A 21488-nucleotide genomic window follows, 5' to 3' on the forward strand; every position below is an offset into this window, starting at 1 on the left:
AGAGATGTGCTTATGGAGATCTTTGTTGCTAGGAAAGCCTTTCATGTCAAAATGATATGCACAAACTCTTACCAAACTCTATTTGTAGACACAAATTCATATTCGGTGACTGGTCAGCGCATAGGAATTTTCTCCCAAGCCATGAACATATTCTGAAAACAAGTTACCCATTTTCTACAACACTGTCCAAAACTTGAAAATATAGAAACATTCATGTCATTGTCCTCTCCTAGAAGACAGTGACACTGACCAAATCGAAACAAATACAGTGGACCCGCGGATCACATATATAAGATGCTGAACATGGTAATCTTACTCTCAGCAAGCAGCAGCTAGCGCTGATCATGGCACCCCAGCTCTCCTCCCTTGCTGCATCCGCGGGCATATGTGTAGTCTCAGCTCTCGCCTTAGCCCTGATGGTGATCACCCTCTACATCATTGGCGTTGTTGTATCCTTTGCCGTCTTCTACATCAGAGAGTTCACCCAGAGAGCCCATGATCGGCCGCCGCTCACCGGGACCGTCTTCCGGCAGCTCAACAACTTTGACAAGATCTTCGATGAGCATGTGAAGTATGCACTCCTGCACCCCACCATTAGGCTTGTCTATCCTGGGCACAGTGAGATTTTAACCGCCGACCCTGCCGTCATCGAGCATATCCTTAAGACAAACTTCAGTAAATACAGGAGGGTAGTTTTCCTTGCTCATCATTTTTGTTCCTCCTGTTTTTCTTGCTAACTAGTAAGATGGTGGTAGATGATTCAGTATGCATGTCAGATGGTAAATTGGATCCTTCAAAATTTGAAGAGGATGGCCAAAAGTCAAAACTTGAGTAGTCTGTAGAACATATTGCCATGTTCTATCCACCTATGAATTTTCATTCATGCTAGTCAGACTAATAATATACTACTACCTCCGTCCCACAATATAAGAGCGTTTTTGATACTAGTTGGCAGTACACTAGTGTCAAAAACGCTCTTATATTATGGGACGGAGGGAGTTCTATTTAGAGAGTAAACTGAGTGCCTGTGGAAATACTTTGTCTGACTATAATTTCGCAATGATGGATCCTATTTTATAGGGGGCCTTCAACACGGAGACCGTGAAGGATCTGTTTGGAAATGTGATTTTCGTTACAGACGGAGAGAAGTGGCAACACCAGAGAAAGCTAGCAAGCCATGAGTTCTCAACCAAAGTGCTACGTGACTACAGCAGTGATGTTTTCCGAATGAATGCTATGAAATTGGCAGAGAAGACCTCAGCTGCAGCAGCTAACAGAATTACCATAAACTTGCAGGTACTTCCTCAATATAAACAGTATAGTACTGTAAGTGCTAAGATCATAATTCTAGCTTTAATAGTTCACTCTATGCATGTCAAATTTAGAACTTTAAACTACAAAAGAGAGAAGCAAATCAAATCCTAGACCTAAATGGCCAAATAAAAATTCAGTTAGCTATTCTTGGCAAATAGAGTAAACATAGTTTCTCCAAAACTTCTGAATTGGGCTATGCATTACTAAGATTTCTGAGTGAGCAAAGTAAAGATAAGAATTAATTGATTGATTGCGAGTTTACAAAGTGGGATTCGGTTTTGACCTAAACACGCTATCCGGATCAGATGAATCCAGCATTGAATTCAGCAAGGCCTTCGATGAGGCAAATTCTCTTGTTTACCATGGTATGTTGATATGTTCTGGGAGTTGAAAATGTATCTTAATATCGGGTCAGAAGCCAAACTGAAGAGGAGCATAAAGATAATCGACGACTTTGTGATACAGTTGATCCATCAAAAGAGAGAGATCATGAAGAACATAAGTGGCCATGTAAGTCAACCTGTATGATAGTTTGTTACAACTATTTCAAAATTTTACATATGTTCAATTCTATCTTTTATGATAAATGCAGAAAGCCAGAGATGACATACTATCAAGATTCATACTGGAAAGTGAGAATGATCCTGGGACGATGAACGATCGTTACCTTCGTGACATAGTCCTCAGCTTCCTGATTGCTAGTAAAGACACCACAGGGAATACCCTTACATGGTTCTTCTACATGCTCTGCAAGAACCCAGTAGTGCAGGATAAGGTTGCCTTTGAAATCAGAGAATATGTCGAGTGGACTCAAGAAGATACCAGCATGGAAATATTCACCGCAAGATTGAAACAAGGTGCTATTGACAAAATGCACTACCTCCATGCTGCGATTACCAAGACTCTCCGGCTGTATCCTGGTGTTCCGGTGGTACAAATCATTCCTCATGCTATTCATTTTAATAGTAGAGTCCAAAAATAACAAGTCCAGATAGCTTCGACATAATCTAATTTGGATCTGGCATACACAGTAACTTAATTTGTGCTACACTTTTCAGGATGGTAAGATGGCAGATGAAGGTGATGTACTGCCAAACGGCCAACGAGTAATAAAAGGAGATGGAATGAACTACATGATTTATGCCATTGCTAAAACATGACATCACAAAATTGCAAGAGAGGATAGCTAGCCATGGCTGAAACCTATTGATCAGCTTGGTCCTTTGAACTGAGTCTGAAACAAGGATCATTATATGAACTTTGCAGCAGTTGTCATAATATGATAGTACCACTAAGGCCCATGAAGATCATACCTTCCCATTCTATTATCTTCATGCTGAGAAAGCACACTTTCTGTCAGATATAGCGGCACGCCGCGCCGGTGTATATGCCTGATTATGGTGGTACTGTTAACGGTAACAAAAATTGAGAAGGTAGAATGAAAACCAATAAGCCCATGCTTATTGCGATATAACTACTTAGTACATTTCTGACTTACAATCAATGTAATACAGCCTGAACAAAATGCCTAGTATAAATCAACACAACATGAACAAAAAGCGCATATAGTTGCTAAGGATCCATGTAATACAGAGCTATGACCAAGTTTTGAGTATTTTGCATGTCAAATCTGTACAACTTAACAGGTTACAAATCCCACAACTCAACAGTACATCTTGAAGGTAATAACTATCTCTGTTTAAGTATTCTAAAGCACTGCCAAAAGATGCACTATTCTGGTTCACTTTAGGAAATCAAGATGAATTCGACCTGTCAAGAAATCTCTGTATACTCATTCATCAACCTTGTGGCCAGCACCTTCCTTGTTCCAATCGCAAGTGTTTCTTCGTGTACTTCCACAGTACATATGTTTGTTTTATAGCCCTAGATCAATTTCTCCATGAGCAAGAACACATGCAATCTAGCCAAAGCTAGCCAACAGAGGCAGGTCGATTGATTTCTTCAGTAGCTTGCCGTGAACTTTTGTCATAGACTTATAATCAAAGGCTACCACCCAGTTAAGAGAGAGCTGCCGAGACAACAATAGCTATCAACCAAGCTGATCTCCGTGTACATGTCTTGGTCAAGACTACAGCAAGCCCTGCTCCTTGTGTACGGGCTGGTGTGACGTGCTACCTTTGTGTGCTTTCAGCTAGGTGCGAGTTGATCATGCATTTGTTGATACACCCCATCCCCAACTGTGATGATGCGTGCGTCTCCTTCCCCTGGCTAGATGGGAGCTCTGCCTATTGGCTTGCCTTGCCTTGCACACACAAAAATCCTCTACTCCAATCACGCTTATTGCAAAAACTAATTCCTCTACTCCAATCAGCCTTTTTGCTTCTGTGAATCCTTGTTTTCGTGTATTGAATCGCAAGATCATCAGAAACTTAAAGAACAAATCAAAGTCTAGGAGTCTAAATTCAGAATTCCAAATTGAGGAGGGCTAACCTTAATAGCAGAACTCGTGGAAAGTCCTGTAGATTCCAAATTGACGAGGACTAACCCGGCGACCTCGCGCTCGCGGTCCTGATGTAGCTCTGCATCTCCCGCTCCTTCATGATGCGGCCTGGATGTCCGCATCCAGCGCCTCTTGCAGCTCCTTCACAGGCCCGTCCACCACTGCCCCGCACCCCTGTCCTCCGAAGGCTGGACCGCTGGAGGGGGTGGAGCTCGCAGCCGGATTTGAAGAGAACGCGAGCGCGGGTGAGGGTGGCGGCGGCGGCAACCCTAGCTGGGAGATCCGGCAAAGAATCAGCTGGCCACCCATCCTGCTTGCCGCCTTGACAGGTCCCTCTGCAACTGCCCCTGGAGGAAGAGGCGGAGGAGAGAAACGAGGAGGAGCAGAGGTTGCTTCGTGGGGAAGAGAAAACAGGGGAGGTGTTATCTGGCCGGTATTCTTTTCTTTTCAGCTATCTGTTTTTCTCCCTCGCCCGTCCCTAACGCCCACATGGCATAGCTCCTCGCTCGACCCTTGGGCGACTGTTAATGGGTTGTATGTTCAATCCATATGTATAATAAATTGAATATACCATGAACAGAATTAAAAAGAAAAGTGATCCTGCCTTCTTGGTTTAATGTTGTGTGTAGGGCCAAGCCAAGGCCAACACTGTCACCCTGTTATGGTGCTGCGTCATTAAGTAATCTACACAGTAATGAATCCTATTGTTATTGTTGTCACGCCTACTATTTTCTACTTCATCCTTTCGTCAGTTCTGTAACAAAAACTCCTCTGCTTAATTTATTTGACCTGGTTTATATTGCTGGGCGGTTGCTGAGGCTCATGTCATCACCCATCACCAAATTTGTCACACTCTTTCCTGAAAGGGCATTAAGACCTAATGATTACGTGCTCCGCATGATTATCATGTTGCCAAATCGGTTGCGCTGCATCATTAGGCCTTAATTTTTGCCTCCTCCGGATGGCCACTAATCCATGTTGGCCCCTTTGCCCCTGGCGTGGATCACAGCCACCAGTTCAGATTAAAGCATTATCGCTTCCATGTAGTATTTTTTGACTTCCAGTTTAGAACATTATCTGCCCCGCATCTTCAACTTCTCTTGCCGTCAGACGATATCAAACTGAGGTATGCACAAAGAAATAGCACAAGAAATCATCATAGGGTCATCCATCTAGTACATCTTAAAAGAACAGAAACAAAATAATCACTGCAAGTTACGAAAGGGGAATATCAAGGATTTACGGTTAGCTTGATCCTGTATACTCATGTACTTCTAGTTAATTTACCAAGCAGTTTCAAAACAAAAGCAATGGAACTTGAGCTGAAATAGAACTTGATAGCCTGTACAGTAAATCACTCAAGCGGTAACTGAATTTTCAAACTAAACTTGACACAATACTATTTTGATGGGTTTTAGTAATTGTGGTTATATACTCTATAAATTTATTCATCAACATGATTTCTTTATTTTCTGTGTCATACATTTTACATATCTTTAGTAATTGAGTTCGGTAATTATTTTCACTCTGTCCTGAAGGTTTTTGTTATTCAGCAGTTAATTGATGGTTTGATACATGATACATTTCATGCACAGGGTGCTAGAGTTGCACTTAACTTGCTAAAATCATCCCCTTGTTCTTACTGGTTATAGAAATGGACAGGGCATGAACATTGCTACTCTAGTATCTAGTTGGGAGGGACAAATGGATAGGGCATCACTGTAGCTGTACTGCACAACAAACTATTAGTCTTAGGATTAACACTCCTCATATGAGATGAGAGGATTTTTTTAAATGGCTTCTTGTAGTTTTGAAAATTCAGTTTATTCGGTTACTGAAAATTCAGTTAGCCACACAAATTTCAGAACTTTTGTGTGCCCTAGTACTTGGTGTTTGTAGAAAACCAAGATGTCAATGTGACTAGAATTCACTTGTTTCTTATATGGGTGAAACTTCACTTGTTTAGCTAGAAGACCAAAGTGGCATCTAGAATTATGTCAGTTTTGTTTTGTAACTAGAAGACCAAAGTGTGTTACTCACCTGGGATCTTAACTGTTGGGGGTAGTATTGTAACTAGAAGACCATGTCTTTTTAGAATTGAGCTAAAGATTTGGGGGGTAGTATTTCTGATTTTAGAGCACCTTTGCTGGATGTATTTTACAGCAGCTGTTGGAATCAAAACAATTTTTGTGGGTTGTCCAGTTAAGTTGAGTGAAGTTTATAACAATAAAATGTTTATATCAGTGGCAATATTGCATCTGTTACCTTGTTAGCTACTTTCAGTTGAAGTCTTGAACAGTAAAATGTTTATATCAGTGGCAATATTGCTTGGACAGTAGTATGTATGCTCATCACTTTATGTATGGTGTTATGCCCTGTTATCTCTGTTCAGTTGACTAATGAAGCACTAGGCTCATCCATGGTACAGGTTGACCTGTGAACACTTGAAATTAGTCAGTTCTTCTTGTACTGATAGCTGTAAATTGTGTCCAGTTGGCTTTGAAGCACCAGTTTTTCCTGTTTCTAACTCTGAATCTGATATAAACCATACTGTTGGCATAAGTGGTCTTTTGTATATGTGATGATGCTTTGTTAATATAAAGCTATAGATGATGTGTACTTGTGATGATGCTACTTGTGATCTTCTGAAATGACCCATTGGTGACTTCATTACGCGGGGATAATGATTTTGCAGGTGCCCCGAGAGGCCCTTGAGTTTGCCGGAATGTCGATTAACTTCCGTTCCGGCAAATTCGGGTACTCCATATGTCCTATTTTCAGCAAAGGTCATGCTGAAATTTTCCGTGAATTTTAGCATGAGTTTGCTAAAAATAAGACATATGGGGTACTTGTGACTAATGCATGGGCCGGGGTATCTTAGTACTTAATTAAGTAGGATCAACTGCCCCGCCATTCTTGCTGCATTAAACCATTGGTGGCAATAGAGCCAAGTGATTAGGCCCAAGCGTCGACAAACCCTAAATGATAAAACCTTGGCTTTTAGGATGCCTCGGTGTCGATAAGAACCTAAATGATGAAAGCTTAGGCTTTTAGGGTGCCTCAGAGTCGACAAACCCTAAATGATAAAAGCTTACCTTTTAGGATGCCTCGGTGTCGACAAACCCTAAATGATGAGACCATGATCTTGTTCCTTGACAATAACCAACTTTTTGACCAAACTTTTTTCCTATTTAGAGAGAAACATGGCCAACAACGATGAGGCCGGCGGTTCGGGCGGCAAGCAATTCTAGGAGCTGTCCCAGGAGATGGAGGAAGAACCTCACCGCTATGAGGACGTCGCGGAAGACACCGATCCTGACTACACAACCCCTTGTGGTGTCGGGGATGACACCACTGATGGTGCCGCCGAGGATGTCACCATTGATGATGGCGGCGCACACACAGATGGAAGCTAACCGAAGAGGCAACGGAAGGATCGGCGCCCGAACGTGCTCGGCACCGTCAAGGAGGAATTTACTGAAGTGAACTCCGACGGGCATCCAACGGCGCCCAAGGAATTAGTCAAGGGGTACTCGGTTCAGCTCGGGTGCATTCTCCGGAGCACCATCCCGATCAACACCGAGAACCTAAGCCATAAGGACCGAGGGAATTTGCGCAGCCTCCTCTTCACGAAGCTGCACGAACGATACAAGTTCCCCGTTGACTTCGCAAACACATGCCTCTCAGGGAATAAAGTGAACAGTGCCGCCCTCACGAGGATGAGCACGTCCCTGTCTACCTAGAGAAGCTCGGTGAAGAGAATAATTAAAAAAGGTGATAGTTATGAGAAGATCCAGGCAAAATATCCTCCGATCAGCGAAGATGACTACAAGGAGTTCAAGATCAAGTGTGAGAGCAGCGCAACCGTGGAATCTAGTCAATGGGGGAAAGCAATGCGGGAGTTGAACTTAGGGGTCCACCAACTCGGTCCCGGCGGTTACAGAGTGGTGGAGCCTATATGGGACAAGGAGGACGCGGAGTGTGCCGATCAAGGCCTACCGCCCTGCTTCGAGAAATACCGTGACAAGCAGACCAGGAACTTTGTCAGGGCCCGGTACAACAAGGACCCGGTAACAAAGGAGCTTACCAAGGATCCGAAGACCAAGGCGCTTGAGGTTGTTCTGGTAAGGAATACACCCCCGCGTAATTAGCTCCATATGGTTGCATTCTAATTAATGAAGCCAAATTTCTAAATGGTTCACATTCCTTCCGCAGGAGACTGAAAGCAGTAGCGCGGGGTCGTCCTAGAGCTCCCCTGCTTGGGACAGCACTCTAAATAGGGCGTTGAACGTAATGAAAAACAAGGATAAGCTCAGTAAGCCATCGTCAGCTGGTCGTGTGGCCGGAAAAGGCTTGTCCACAAAATGGTCATCATACTATACCGCTGGTGGGCGAATGGAGAGAAAGACCAGCTCGAAAAGCCAGTCGCACGAGGTTCAAGAACTCAAGGCACAAGTGGCGCGGATTCCGGAGATTATCCAAGAGCAAGTGCAATAACAAGTCGGAACGACGCTCACCGCCATGGTGCCTACCTTGATTCAGGGGCTGACGGCCAACAGGGGCCGCCCCCGATTCCCATCTTCATGGCCAGCAACTCGCACAACACGCAGGCGGCGCCATTGGTGTCTCCGCCGGAGGCGGTATTCGTGTCTCCGGCGCCGGCACGTGCATTGGAGCTTAATGCACCCGGCGGGTGTACGCCGGCTGACACCTCGCCAGCAAGTGGCCCCTCCGTCAGTTGCACGCTCACTGTTGGCGGTGCCTCGACATTAGTCGAGCTCGACGGCATCACAGTAACTAAGCCGCTCGGCTGATGACTTCATCTCCTTGCCTTTGACTGGGCATCCCTAACGCCCTACATGTTTTCGCAGGGCACCGCTGATGTTCCATGCACTCTCCTACACTTCGTGGGTGGCGAGTTGATCGAAGTCGCCAAGGGCAGAATCGTTCAACCGGCCAACCCCGTGTTCCATGGTAATCTGATGCCACCCATAGTGTATAGGGTTGAACTGGTTCGGGTGCTGCCAGGCTGCGACGAGTTGTTACCTCCGATTCGACCCGCTGGGGCCGACAAAGATGATGAGATGACCCTCAGCGCCTGCATAAGCTGGCCCCTGCTTTGGCCGAAGAGCCAGATTCATTTGGGTGCGGGGGACAACACCCCACAGACAAGACTGCCAGTCGTGCCGGCGCCAAGCCATGGCAAGAACGCCGCAACGCTACCGGACATGCCGGACATCCCTATGGCACAGGATCCGGACATGCATATGGCACAGGATCCGGACGACGACCACGGTACATTTACCAACATCGATAAGTACTTTGCCGAACATGGGTACGGTGATGAATTATGCGGGCCTCCTTCTCAAGAACCCAACCCTGAAAAAGACGACCGCGATCTAGCTGGTACCGCGGAGAAACCTAATTGCAACATGCGTCGTCTGGCGTTCAGTTCTCAGGAGACACCTCCAGCTGCTGCCTTCACCGAGCCTCAGATAGCCGAGGTGCGAAATATTATCAGCCCCGACACGCTCAAGAAGGCGGTCTGTGAGCAGAACTCGATCCCATTATAGTAGATCAAGAAGAAGGGACGGAAATGAAATACTAACAAGGGCGCCGGTGTGAGCCAGGCGGCACCGAGTACGATCCGTGCTCAGGACGGGCCACCTTCACCTAAGGATATCTCGAGGAGGGTGCATGTGGTGGGTAGGGCGATGCTACCGACAAATATGCTCAATGCTGCAACCGGTGCTATGCAGAGTCTGCATCATAGTGTTCTTTCTTGGGAGAAGCGCCGTCTCTCCTAGAATGATGTGGCATACCCGGTTTTCGTGGCCAAGGTGCCAGAGGGCAAGGGCTTTGTGGATAGCGCCATCGGGGGTACGATCGTCCTGCGGTTTGATGACATCTTTGCTATGTCTAACCTTCATCCGCTCCACTACACCTTCGTTCGGCTGTTTTCGCTGAGTATGGAGATGCGGTTCATTCGAGACAAGACCCCGGACATCGTGATAGTCGACCCCTTCTATATGCGTGCCAAGATCTTGGGCATCGCTGGGGACCGGCTAGTCGCGAATTCAAACCTCGAAGGCGTCATTCTGGCAAACCCAGATAAGGATAACTTCCTCGTGCCTTACTTTCCCGAGTAAGTCATCCCCTCACCGCCCCGTAACATATGATTTCTTAGATTTCGATCATTTTTTTCTAACATTTCGTGTTTTGTGCAGTGACACACATTGCAGACTCATCGTCTTATGCCCAAAATACTCCTTGGCCACGTATTTTGACCCGGACCGTGAGTCGAAGATAGACTACACAAATATGAAGAAAGTTCTTGATGATGCTCTCCCCGGCTACGCCAGATCTGGAGGCACCTTCAAGAGGCTAGTTCATAGGTACGGCAATCACGTGTTCATCCACAATAAGACGTTCCCCTGCGTTAAGTAGCCGCCTGGCGGTCAGAAGGATGCCTACTACGTATACGCCCTCCATCACATGCGGGCGATCGTACGGGACTATAATCACCTTCTGCTACCAGATAATCTCAAAGATTGGGCCACTAGCTTGTCGGCAATCCAGGACGCGGACATCAGACAAGAATTCTTTCGCATCCATTCGGAGTTTGCGGCAATCATCCATCAATATGTCCTTCATACCTCGGGGCAGTTCTACCTCAGATCTTAACCATCCAACAGTGAGATTGAAACAACGCTACAAATGGAGGCTGACAACGCCTGCAATTTCATGACCATCACGAAAGACGGCGGCTTCATCCACGCTCTGGTCCCCTGAGTCGAGTCGAAAGTAGTGATGCTATCTGAAATGTCGATTGGCTCATGTTGTAATATTAAACTTTAATGAACTTGGATGTCTCTTTGGTTTGCATAGTCGTTCAACTTATATGTAATCGATGCTATTTATTAGTAGGACCATGAATCATGCTGTTATAGTTGTAATATTAAACTTTAATGAACTTTTATATCTCTGTGAATTGCTACTAACGTTTTGTTTGGCTAGTGCATAGAGATGCCGTCGTCTGTCGTGTACAAGGGTAAGGTTCCCGGAGTCTACGACGACTGGGAGGAGTGTCTGAGACAGGTTCACCATTTCAGCGGTAACAGTTACAAAGAGTACACCACTAGGGCGGAGGCCGAAGTTAGATACGCGCGGTATCTAGCGGGAGAGAGGAGGGAGCGCTGGAGGAACCGGATGAAGACCAGTTTCATCGCGATTATGCTCATCGTGATGACCGCAGCTCTCTTCTATGTGATGGTAGTTTAGATGATCGATATCGACTTGTAATGTGAAGACAAACTCGCTACTCGCGGTTTCGAGACATGTAATGTTATAACTTGTTCGGTATTTGAAATTCGGAGACTCATATGATGAATTGTATTCGGAGACTAATCTTCTATTGTATTCGATAAATCTGTTGTTGTTGTGCTCTCTATATTATGTGCAGTAACATGTTTTGTAACCTGTGCAAATATTAGAAAAGAAAAAAAAATCTCTAATATTCATACTAATGGCGCACCACTCAACACACTAATGGAGCACTGCAGAAAGGACACTAATGGCGCACCACACCCTAGTGCGCCATTAGTATGCCAAAGCACATGGGTAATTATGGCCCCCTGGGAGGCATACTAATGGCGCACGGTGGGCTATACTAATGGCGTACTGCATGGTGCGCCATTAGTATAACAGATACTAATGACGCGCCATTAGTATTTAATTCTAATGGCGTGGTGCTAGTGGTGCACCAGTAGTACGCCATTATTAGGCAAAACTGGTCCGCCACTAGCAGGCCTTTTCCTAGTAGTGTATAAGGCACATATATTTTTTTCGGGAATATTGGGCACATATATAAGCCCATAAGGTAGGTGGCAACCACAAAAATAGAGAGTATACCATGATAAAAGAGCCCATAAGATAGGCGACACATTTTTTCCAGTATTTTTGTTTGGCTTTTGGTTTATTTATTTTCTTTTTTTCTACTTACATATAAATATTTAGAGTTTTGAGTGATTCCTTTTTCTTTAGGTCACAAAAATAATAAACTTTCTGTTAGTGCCATTAGTTTTCAAATTTGATAGTTTAAATTTGAAATTTCTATGAATCACTAGTTAGTGAATAACTTTACTTTAAAAATAAATTTTTGAGTGATTGTTTCTCCTTCTATTCAATATTAGTGTTTTTTATCATTATGTTCAATATGGTAATTTTTAGGTTATTTTAAATAGGTCTTCTAATCAAAACAAACTTTGTTATTTTAGTTTGCTAATAATGTTTCTAACAAAAAAATACTTTATGTAAATTCTTTTTGTTGTTAATGTTTTGAACAAAATAATATTTTAGTTAATTCTTTTTAGTTCATTCTTTTTTGCTATTAGAGTTTTATAAAAGTTTTCTAGTTCAATCTTTTGCTATTAGTTTATTCTTTGAGCTAAATGACGTTGAAATTGAAAATCACTGCAAATGAAGTCTGAGCAGGTTGAAAGTTGGTATGGTATCATGATTTCACCCACATAACATGTGCTAAAACTTTGAGAGGATTACGCATAAAGTGGAAGCACTTCGTGTACAAAATGGACAATCTCTTTTGAAATATCACAGTTTCGGACGAAAACTCATCTGTTACAAAGAGATTTTGTGTGTTCGAAATGCACCATTCAGAGCCACATCATCCGTTTTCAACCCTTTCTGACTTCATTTGGTATTTTTCATGCACTTACTGAGTTTTTTGAGCTAAATGATCCTGAAATTAAAAAGTAAATTCTCCATAAAGGACTTCGACATTCTTATCCTGTGGGGCCTATAAACTCCCATCCTCCAAAGACTGCGGCCTATTAATTGCCATTCTCCAAAGATGTCAACTATTCATATACTTTCCATGATGCATGCTTGAGACTTGTGTTACGCATCAATTTCAGTAGAAATGGGTTGCTCAAATAACTCACATCGTTGTTGTAACAATTTTATTAAAATAAATTAAGTAGTTGGGAAGTACAAACAAACCTTATTTAAATGGAAAGACTATTAAATGATAAGCCTAATTTAGGAGTATTTGACAGAAAAACATACCACAATTGGGTTGGCATCCCACTGAACTACAACTTACAAAATTTTGGCCGAAAACTATCAATTTTTTCGTAATGTCCCCAAAAACTACCAAAAATGATTGATGACCATTTTAAATTTAAACACGTTTATGACAGGCGGGACACACCCGTTAGGGCTGATGTGGCAGGAGAGTCAATGTCGTTCATTTTGACCATTATGTTGACCGTTATTACATGTGGCACCCACACATCATCATCAACCTTTTTTCCTCCTTATCCTCTCACTCTTGGCATTTCAACAAGCACGTTATGTGCATAAGACCACAGTTCCGCACCGACCGCATTGAGCAGTGGGCGGAGTAGCAGCCGCCGGTGGCTCTTGACGACGAGCCTAGGCGTAACATCAAGCATCCAAGAAACGAAGCAGCTATATATGTGCCTTGTGTAGGCGTACTGTCTAGTTCTCGGGGATATATACCACACATGTCATCCTCCTCTATGCTAGCAGCTGCCGTGCCGATGTCAAAGTGCTTCATCCTAGTGCACAGCATGGGCCACGGCAGGTGGTGCTGGTACAAGGTAGCCACCCTGCTCCACGTCACACGGTACTGGTCTAACGCGTGGACGCGTAAGACCTCACCTTCGAGGTCTACACCCGCCCACTGCTGGACGCGCTCCGCGACCTCCCGGATGGCAAGATGGTGGTGCTGGTAGGCGATAGCTTCGACGGGATGAGCATCACGCTCGCAGCCGAGGAGTTCCGTGCCAAGGTCCCGGCCGCTGTGTTCGTCACCGCCTTCATGCCGGACTGCGCCAGCCCGCGACTCAAACTGGGAGCACTGGATTAGCTACTGGTGACCACTGGTCTCCATGTGCATGAGAAGGTGCAGTGGTACTGTATTGCTGCCCAGCTAAAGGTGTAGCTGATGAAGCACCTCATGTTCCTAGCCACGGCCACCATGAGCTTGTGAAGGTGCGGCAAGGGAGTAGCATGAAGATCGTGATTCATCTTTGTGCACATGAGGTGCTTGTTGAAATGCATGTGAGGGAGGAGGAAGAAAAGAGATGATGTTGACATGTGGGGTCGACATGTCATAATGATCAAAATAAACAACAATGATTTTCCTGCCACGACGGCACTGACAGGTGGGTCCCGCCTGTCAAAACGCTAACTCGTCTAAACAGCCATCAATCATTTTTGGTAGTTTTTAGGGATGAATTACGAAAAAATTGGTAGTTTTGAATCAAAATTTTGAAAGTTTTAGTTCAGTGGGACGCCAACCCCAACCAAAGTTTCAGATCGCGGGCTAAGGCATTTAGCGGCTGGCTCTGTGCCAACACTACAACCGCTATCGCCGGCTATAGCGGCCGCTAAGCCATTTCGTGGCTACAGTACTTGTGCATGTATATCACACATCTGTACTAATACATGTGCATATTTTTCTCAGAAAACAGCATATTTTCAGTAGAAAACAGAGGATTCTCAATATAAATTAGAACATAACAAGTACAGAAGAGATCTGCAGCAGTTCAACAGATAAATAGAAACATAAATTCAAGACCGCATCAAGCATAACATCAGCAGTTCGGCACTTAAGTTCAGTAACAACAACAGCATGTCCATAGTCCATTACATGTATCACAAAATCTTCAGAATTCATTTGTCGAAAGCACACATGAAAGGACAGAATAATGAGCGCCAAAATGAAGTTCATAGAGAAACCGACAAGCTCACATGTCAGAACCAGAACTCATGTCGGTGTCCTCGTCATCATCACTTTCTGAAGCAGAGGAAGCAGAGAGAAGATCTTATTGAGGAGTAACAGGGATCATCATCTTCTTCTTCTTAACATACACATCCCTCTTCCTTTTAAGTAGATTAATAGCAGATGTTCCTGGTCCAGCATGCGAGCTTGCATATGGAATTTCTTGATCTTGATCTTCACCTTGTTCTTCATCACCATTTGGCACTACACCAGTAATCCATTCATCCTCATCATCTTATAAAACATCTACCACCTACTTCTCAATGGGGTCCTCGCGTTTGTTTAGTTTCTTGTCCTTCAGTTTGGAGATGAAAACAATGTCACTCATCTTGTCATGCAGCATCCTGCTGCGTCTCTTCATGTGAACCAACAAAATGAACAAATCAATATCTCAAAGGCTGCAACAAGCATAACATCACCAGATAAATAGAAGAAGTATAATCAAGATCACTAGTTCTGCACTTAAGTTCATAGAGAAATTGACAGCATCACAAAGTCTTCAAAATGGATTGAACAACGCATTTAAGTGGAAATTGTTGGAAATATGCCCTAGAGGCAATAATAAAAGATTATTATTATATTTCCTTGTTCATGATAATTGTCTATTATTCATGCTATAATTGTGTTATCCGGAAATCGTAATACATGTGTGAATACATAGACCACAACATGTCCCTAGTGAGCCTCTAGTTGACTAGCTCGTTGATCAACTGATAGTCATGGTTTCCTGACTATGGACATTGGATGTCGTTGATAACGGGATCACATCACTAGGAGAATGATGTGATGGACAAGACCCAATCCTAAGCATAGCACAAGATCGTGTAGTTCGTTTGCTAGAGCTTTTCCAATGTCAAGTATCTTTTCCTTAGACCATGAGATCGTGTAACTCCTGGATACCGTAGGAGTGCTTTGTGTGTATCAAACGTCGCAACGTAACTGGGTGACTATAAAGGTATACTACGGGTATCTCCGAAAGTGTCTGTTGGGTTGACACGGATCGAGACTGGGATTTGTCACTCCGTATGGCGGAGAGGTATCTCTGGGCCCACTCGGTAATGCATCATCATAATGAGCTCAAAGTGACCAAGTGTTCGGTCACGGGATCTTGCATTACGGTACGAGTAAAGTGACTTGCCGGTAACGAGATTGAACGAGGTTTTGGGATACCGACGATCGAATCTCGGGCAAGTAACGTACCGATTGACAAAGGGAATTGTATACGGGGTTGCTTGAATCCTCGACATCGTGGTTCATCCGATGAGATCATCAAGGAGCATGTGGGAGCCAACATGGGTATCCAGATCCCGCTGTTGGTTATTGACCGGAGAGTCGTCTCGGTCATGTCTACGTGTCTCCCGAACCCGTAGGGTCTACACACTTAAGGTTCGGTGACGCTAGGGTTGTAGAGATATCATATTTTCTTTTGCTAACTACTGTAGCCTTACTATGCATCCTAGAGTGACACCATGTATTCCAGAGCTGCTACATGAACACAATGAAATAGCTGACCTTCAAAGAAAATGATATAGCTGGCCAATTTGGTTTGGAGTTTGCAAGAGGCTTTCAGATGTTTTTCTATGATACATACCCCGCGTTAGCCAACAAAATAAGTCGATATTCTGTATGGATATAGGATTTGCATGTTTTCTACTGTTTCTAGCGAATACAGACTAAGTCTTTGATTATTTGCAGGGTGTTTCTAATCTTTCTTCCTTCTAGCGTAAATAGAGGTATGGTCCTAGACTTCAACTATTTATCCTATATAGTATAATTGACATTAAAGTTATACAACCTTTCCAGATTTCTCAATATCATGCCTAGAGATTATAATCCTTTCTTTGAGACCCATAGCCAGACTTTGAAACTGTTGCACATACATAAATTAAACTAGCTGCCTGTAGTACGAGTATTATATAGATTTGTATGTATGTGGTTACTTTGTTGTGTGGCAAAAGGGTTCAAGGCTAGCATTTTTTTTAATATAGCACATTCATATAAGTTTTCTTGCAATTCTAACTATGAAATCCACATTCATTCGGTAGTTTTTCTGTAACAATATAAATGATCTTTCAGTCACGATGCCAGTATTTAGAACTAAATCTGATGGGCCGAAATTCCCCTTGGACCCCCCACCCCCTCATTATATTCCTAGATCTCCAATCTCATTTCTCCACCGGCTATCAGAGAATAGAGATCGCATCATGAATTTGTTTTTTGTCAGAGATGTTCTCCCATCACTATTGGCTGTCAAATTTGCGATGTAATCCGTCCCTATGTCGGCACAATCAGCAGAACAAAGCAGCTACCATGATTTGCCCATTGATCTCTTGGAGTGATTCAAACCTGCAAGCACCAGGGTAAGAAGTTTCGGTTTTCTTACTAATGCAACTGATTTTGTAAGGTTAGAACAATGTCAGTTTGCTTTTATGTTGGTTTTCTAATTTCTATATATTCCTTTCTTACGGATTCTGCCTTCAAGGAAATCTAATTATCTAGGTAGTATGGAAAAGCATGCAAATTATATAACTATTTGGGTATACTCATGCTCTGCTATGTAAGATTGAGGAGAAATAATTATTTTGTTCACCCATCCTATTTTTTCCCAGGTAATATCTCATGCTCAACTATGTCAGATTGAGTGACTCCTGCATATGATGACTGAAGAATTTTTCATCAATTTTCCAACCTGAATTAGCTACAGAATTTGGGAAAAGAGGAGTCCAGGCTCTGATGAACACACTGTCTTTCCTAGGTAACTAATAGTTGGCACCTCTACATTTACATTATATCAGGACAGCGCCAGAAAGTCCCTATATGCGTCTGCCTGCCTACATCGATGGGCGATCCAGTCGCAAAAAAATGGATAAAAAATATACATCAGCTTGTCAAAATACATGTTGGTTATCTTACGAATGATTATAGCTATTACCAGAGTACAAGCAAATATGTTACAATTTTTCCTTGAAGGAAACTTGTATTATGATTATTACATTTTGATCTTGGAGCTATGGTCGACTTTAGTAGATGGTTACTTCAGTCTACACTAGTCAAATATTTTCTAATTACATGTTTGAGCACCACCGGGATAACCTGATTACTGTGTCGCAAGCTTGCTATTTCTATTTGTGCAAATTCTGTAGTTATTTCAGTGTTTTGCATGACACATAAGTTTTTTCACAACAGAAAGAAGTGGATGTACAACTTGATTCTGCTTTATTATTTAGTACCAGTTGACTTTGTAAATCCCAGTTTCTCCAGTATTGTAACTGTCAAATCGTCAGGCTAACCTTATTTTTCTCTCTGGACAGCTTGCAATTTGTAATATTATGATTTTCCTTTTGCAGTAACCACTTCAACTAGCCCAGGACTGTGTCTATTAGTCCTCCAGTATTTGTTGAGATAACACATTGTATGACAGGTAACAAGCAACTGAAGCAAGAAGATTTTTTAAATTTCTTGGAAAGTATATCCACCTTAACCCAGGATGCATGATAAAGGATCCAGTATGTCAGGACCAACGAGGGAATTGCAGTATGTTAGAACCAATGAGAGAATTGTAGAGCTTCATATTAAGTTTATTTTAGCTTCTTGCCCGCTTCAAGTGTCTAGATTACAGGAAGCATATTTCTTTAAGTGACAAACCTGGATACCAATTTATTCAAACTACTATATTTATTATAGAAGTAATGCAATATATTCTTTCTCTTGTGCCTATTTGAAATACCGTTGTGGGTCTGTACTTTGCATCTCATATTGCAAGGATTACACATTGTATGCATACTCTCTCTCTCTTAACTGTAGCAAGGATGGAGCAGGAAAGAGTGATGAACCTTCTAACATGGATATTGTACATGTATGAGCTATGGGTAACTATTATTTATCATATGGATTGTAGATGTAGCAACACTGAAATTTATAACATATCCTCAAATTTCTTCATTTTAGCATTTACGATATACTAGAGCCAGCAAAAAAATAGAATAGAAAGGTTCATTAGAGAAATATTATAATTGACGATTGAATGTCAAATGGCAGTGATTTTATAACTATGTGTGGGAGCTTGATGAAAGATTACATGCAGAGTGTAGAAGTGAAAACCATCATTTTTCTAGATGAGCTATTACTAGGGGAGATATATATTTCTAGCAAAAGTTAACATTGCTAAAATATTCCACTGGGTGGCAACTCCAGGGCAAGAAGCATACATGTAAGCCTATTCGAAAATGTCTAGAAATGTTGAAGCTTCAGTGTTGCGCTCCAGCTTTCGTGGAAGTTCCACACCGTTTGGGATGTTGTGATGGCCAGCTTCTGTTGGTTGAGGGGTTCGTCATGAACATAGCATTGGCCGATGATGGGGAGGTAGTCTATACCAGGGAAGATGGCGGTGCCAGTGTTTCGGAAATGTCTAGAAATGTTGACGCTTCAGTGCCGCGCTCTGTGGAAGGGCCACAACGTTTGGGACGTGATGGCCAGCTTATGTTGGTTGAGGGGTTCATCATGAACATAGCATAGGCCGGCGATGGGGAGGTTGTCTATACCGGGGAAGATGGCGATGTTGGGGAGGCGGCCAATGGTGTGGAAGACTAAGACGGCAGGGAGGAAGTCGACGGAAGGCAATGGCGGGGCAGCAGATGAATAGAATGAGCTGGAGGGATGGCGGTCGGCCATGGCGGGCTCGTGAGAAGGGAACAATGGCGACGTCATGGCTAGCACTTCGACCAGGTTCGTTTCGCAGCTAAGTGTTACACAACTTGGTGATGGCATTGTCGTCGAAAATATATTAAGCTCTGTGATTTCGACTTCACCAAATTGAATGAGAGGCCTCCGATCTGCGTAGTTGGTGAAGCATGGAGTTGAAGGAGATCCAAACAATCCCTAAACTAAAAATCTGCTTTTGGATATCAACAAACCAAATTGAAACAAGACTGATTGATGCGCCTACCCTATCAATAGTTGAATAATTTTTTTGTAGGTTTTAGTGTCACCTCATGATACTATCTATGCATCATCAATGGTTGAATAATATTTTGTAGGTTTTAGTGTCATTTAATGATACTATCCATACATTCCATCCTCAAGAAGTTATCCATGTAACTTAATCATTGTTTGATTCGTTCAACTGCATTGTCACCCGTGGCAATGCACGGGCACATTTATACTTACTATAATAATAAAGAAAGTTGGGTTTCTGGTCGTCCGTCATCCAGTTTTACAAAAAAGACCCTACTGTTTTCTAGAATCAACCCGCGCTCCATGTTCAAGTCATACAGAAAAATGTTTCGTTTTTGCAGAATAGCCCTCGCGGTTACTAGAAATCAACCCGCAGTATGTCACACAATGTAAGGAAAAACCGGCGTCTTCCTCCCGTCGCCCGCACTCCCTTATCCTCTCTCTTCCACCAACTAAGGCAAACGCGCAGCCGCCGTCGTCCTTCGTTCGGGAGGAAGGCAAGATATGGTGCGCTGGCGCCCACTGGAGAGGGAGACGCCGCTGCTAATCCTGCCAGGGCGCCTCCATCTCTCCTCGCCACGGCCGGAGATCCCAGGTAGCCGCGTGCACCGCGCCTCCATCTCCCCTGGTCCGGACACTCCTCTGTCCGGAGGAAGCAGGGTGGTGTCGGTGGCAGTGCAGCACTGGGCACCGGGCCAACGTACAAACCAGCGGAATACCAGGTCTGCTCGCGACGGACAACGAACCGATCCCCGCGCTCCCTCTCAGATGGTTTGGACCAGCGCGCCGCGCCAGCTACCCCACCATCGGCCCGGAGGACCACCGCTGTCCCAGCTACTCCACCACGTCCCCCACCTTCCTCCTGCACTCCACCACCGGATCCCTCTGATGTAGCAGCAAAGAGTGCAGAGACGACGAGAGGCGGTCGAGGCCAGTGCGGGGAGATGCTCCTATTAACGCGTGCATGCAGGGTCGTGACGACGGGCGTCGGTGAAGTTTCTGGCAAATGATGATGGCGTGACGGCGGCAGTTCTGAGATACATGGGGCGACGCCATTGTTATGGTGGAGTTTCTGCTTGCTGTTCAAGAGAGAACAGAGGGGTGAGGAGAGAGAGGAGACCGGGAAGAAGAAGAAGCGTGGGGAGGAGCTGGCTCACTGGCACGGTCCTGCTGCAGATCGCTGTCGGGAGGTGGCTCGACCTACTCGGGTTCGAGCTTGTGGGAGATGGCGCCTAGAAGCTGCCTGCTTCATGGACGAGGATGAAAGGAGGGGCTCAGATGCGGTGGGATCTAGGAGGGGTCCGAGCTGCGGGAGAGGGCGTCTGGGACCTGCCTGCTTTGTGGATTCAGGCACCGTGGGATCTGGGAGGAGAGGGAGGCTTCACTAAAGATGGGGAAATTTTGATCTAATCCAGCCTGCTGTGAACAGTGGGCACACGTGTCCACTACTATCAATCCACCCTGCTGTAAACAGTGGGCACACGCGTCCACTACTATGTCCCACGCACCGCTCCCTCATCCCTCTTCTGGTCCAGTCGTTTGTTTCCATCGATCCCCATCCACACGCGACCTTATCTCTCCTCCATAGCACCCGTACACACCATGTGACACACAAGTTTTCTTTTCAAAAGGAGAAGTGCCCCGGAAGCTGCATTAGATTATGACGGTGGTGATACAAACACAGTACAACACTCACGTTTTACTAGGACTCCTAACAGAAAAGTAGGAAAATAATTCAGGTCCTGCACTACCAGTCCTGGACTGAAGCTCCAGAAACACTGACGACGCCGGTGTTGCGAGGAGCACCACCCCGCGGGCCTGCGATGCTGCAATGGTGTCTTAAAAAGATATGCCGGGGGATTTCCCAAGGCCAGCGGCGGGCAAGACGAGCCGACTGCTGTGATGGGATATTGCAGCAAAGGTGGGCAACGA

General features: G+C 44.2%; 1 protein-coding gene and 1 pseudogene across 1 annotated transcript; one reads left to right on the plus strand and one right to left on the minus strand.

Annotated features, from left to right (window-relative positions):
• The first annotated feature begins 288 nt into the window (after positions 1-288).
• Positions 289-13685, plus strand: LOC123084315 (cytochrome P450 704C1-like; annotated as a pseudogene).
• A 6160-nt stretch (positions 13686-19845) lies between these two features.
• On the minus strand, positions 19846-20872 carry LOC123083214 (uncharacterized). Its single transcript, XM_044505311.1, has 2 exons — positions 20714-20872; positions 19846-20635 (listed from the first exon to the last, which is right to left on the minus strand). The coding sequence occupies exons 1-2, from the start codon at positions 20806-20808 to the stop codon at positions 19915-19917; spliced, it is 816 nt and encodes a 271-aa protein (XP_044361246.1). The 5' UTR covers positions 20809-20872; the 3' UTR covers positions 19846-19914.
• Between the last annotated feature and the right edge of the window lie 616 nt (positions 20873-21488).

This window comes from Triticum aestivum, chromosome 4A, assembly GCF_018294505.1.
Source record: "Triticum aestivum cultivar Chinese Spring chromosome 4A, IWGSC CS RefSeq v2.1, whole genome shotgun sequence".
NCBI classification, from domain to species: Eukaryota; Viridiplantae; Streptophyta; class Magnoliopsida; order Poales; family Poaceae; genus Triticum; species Triticum aestivum.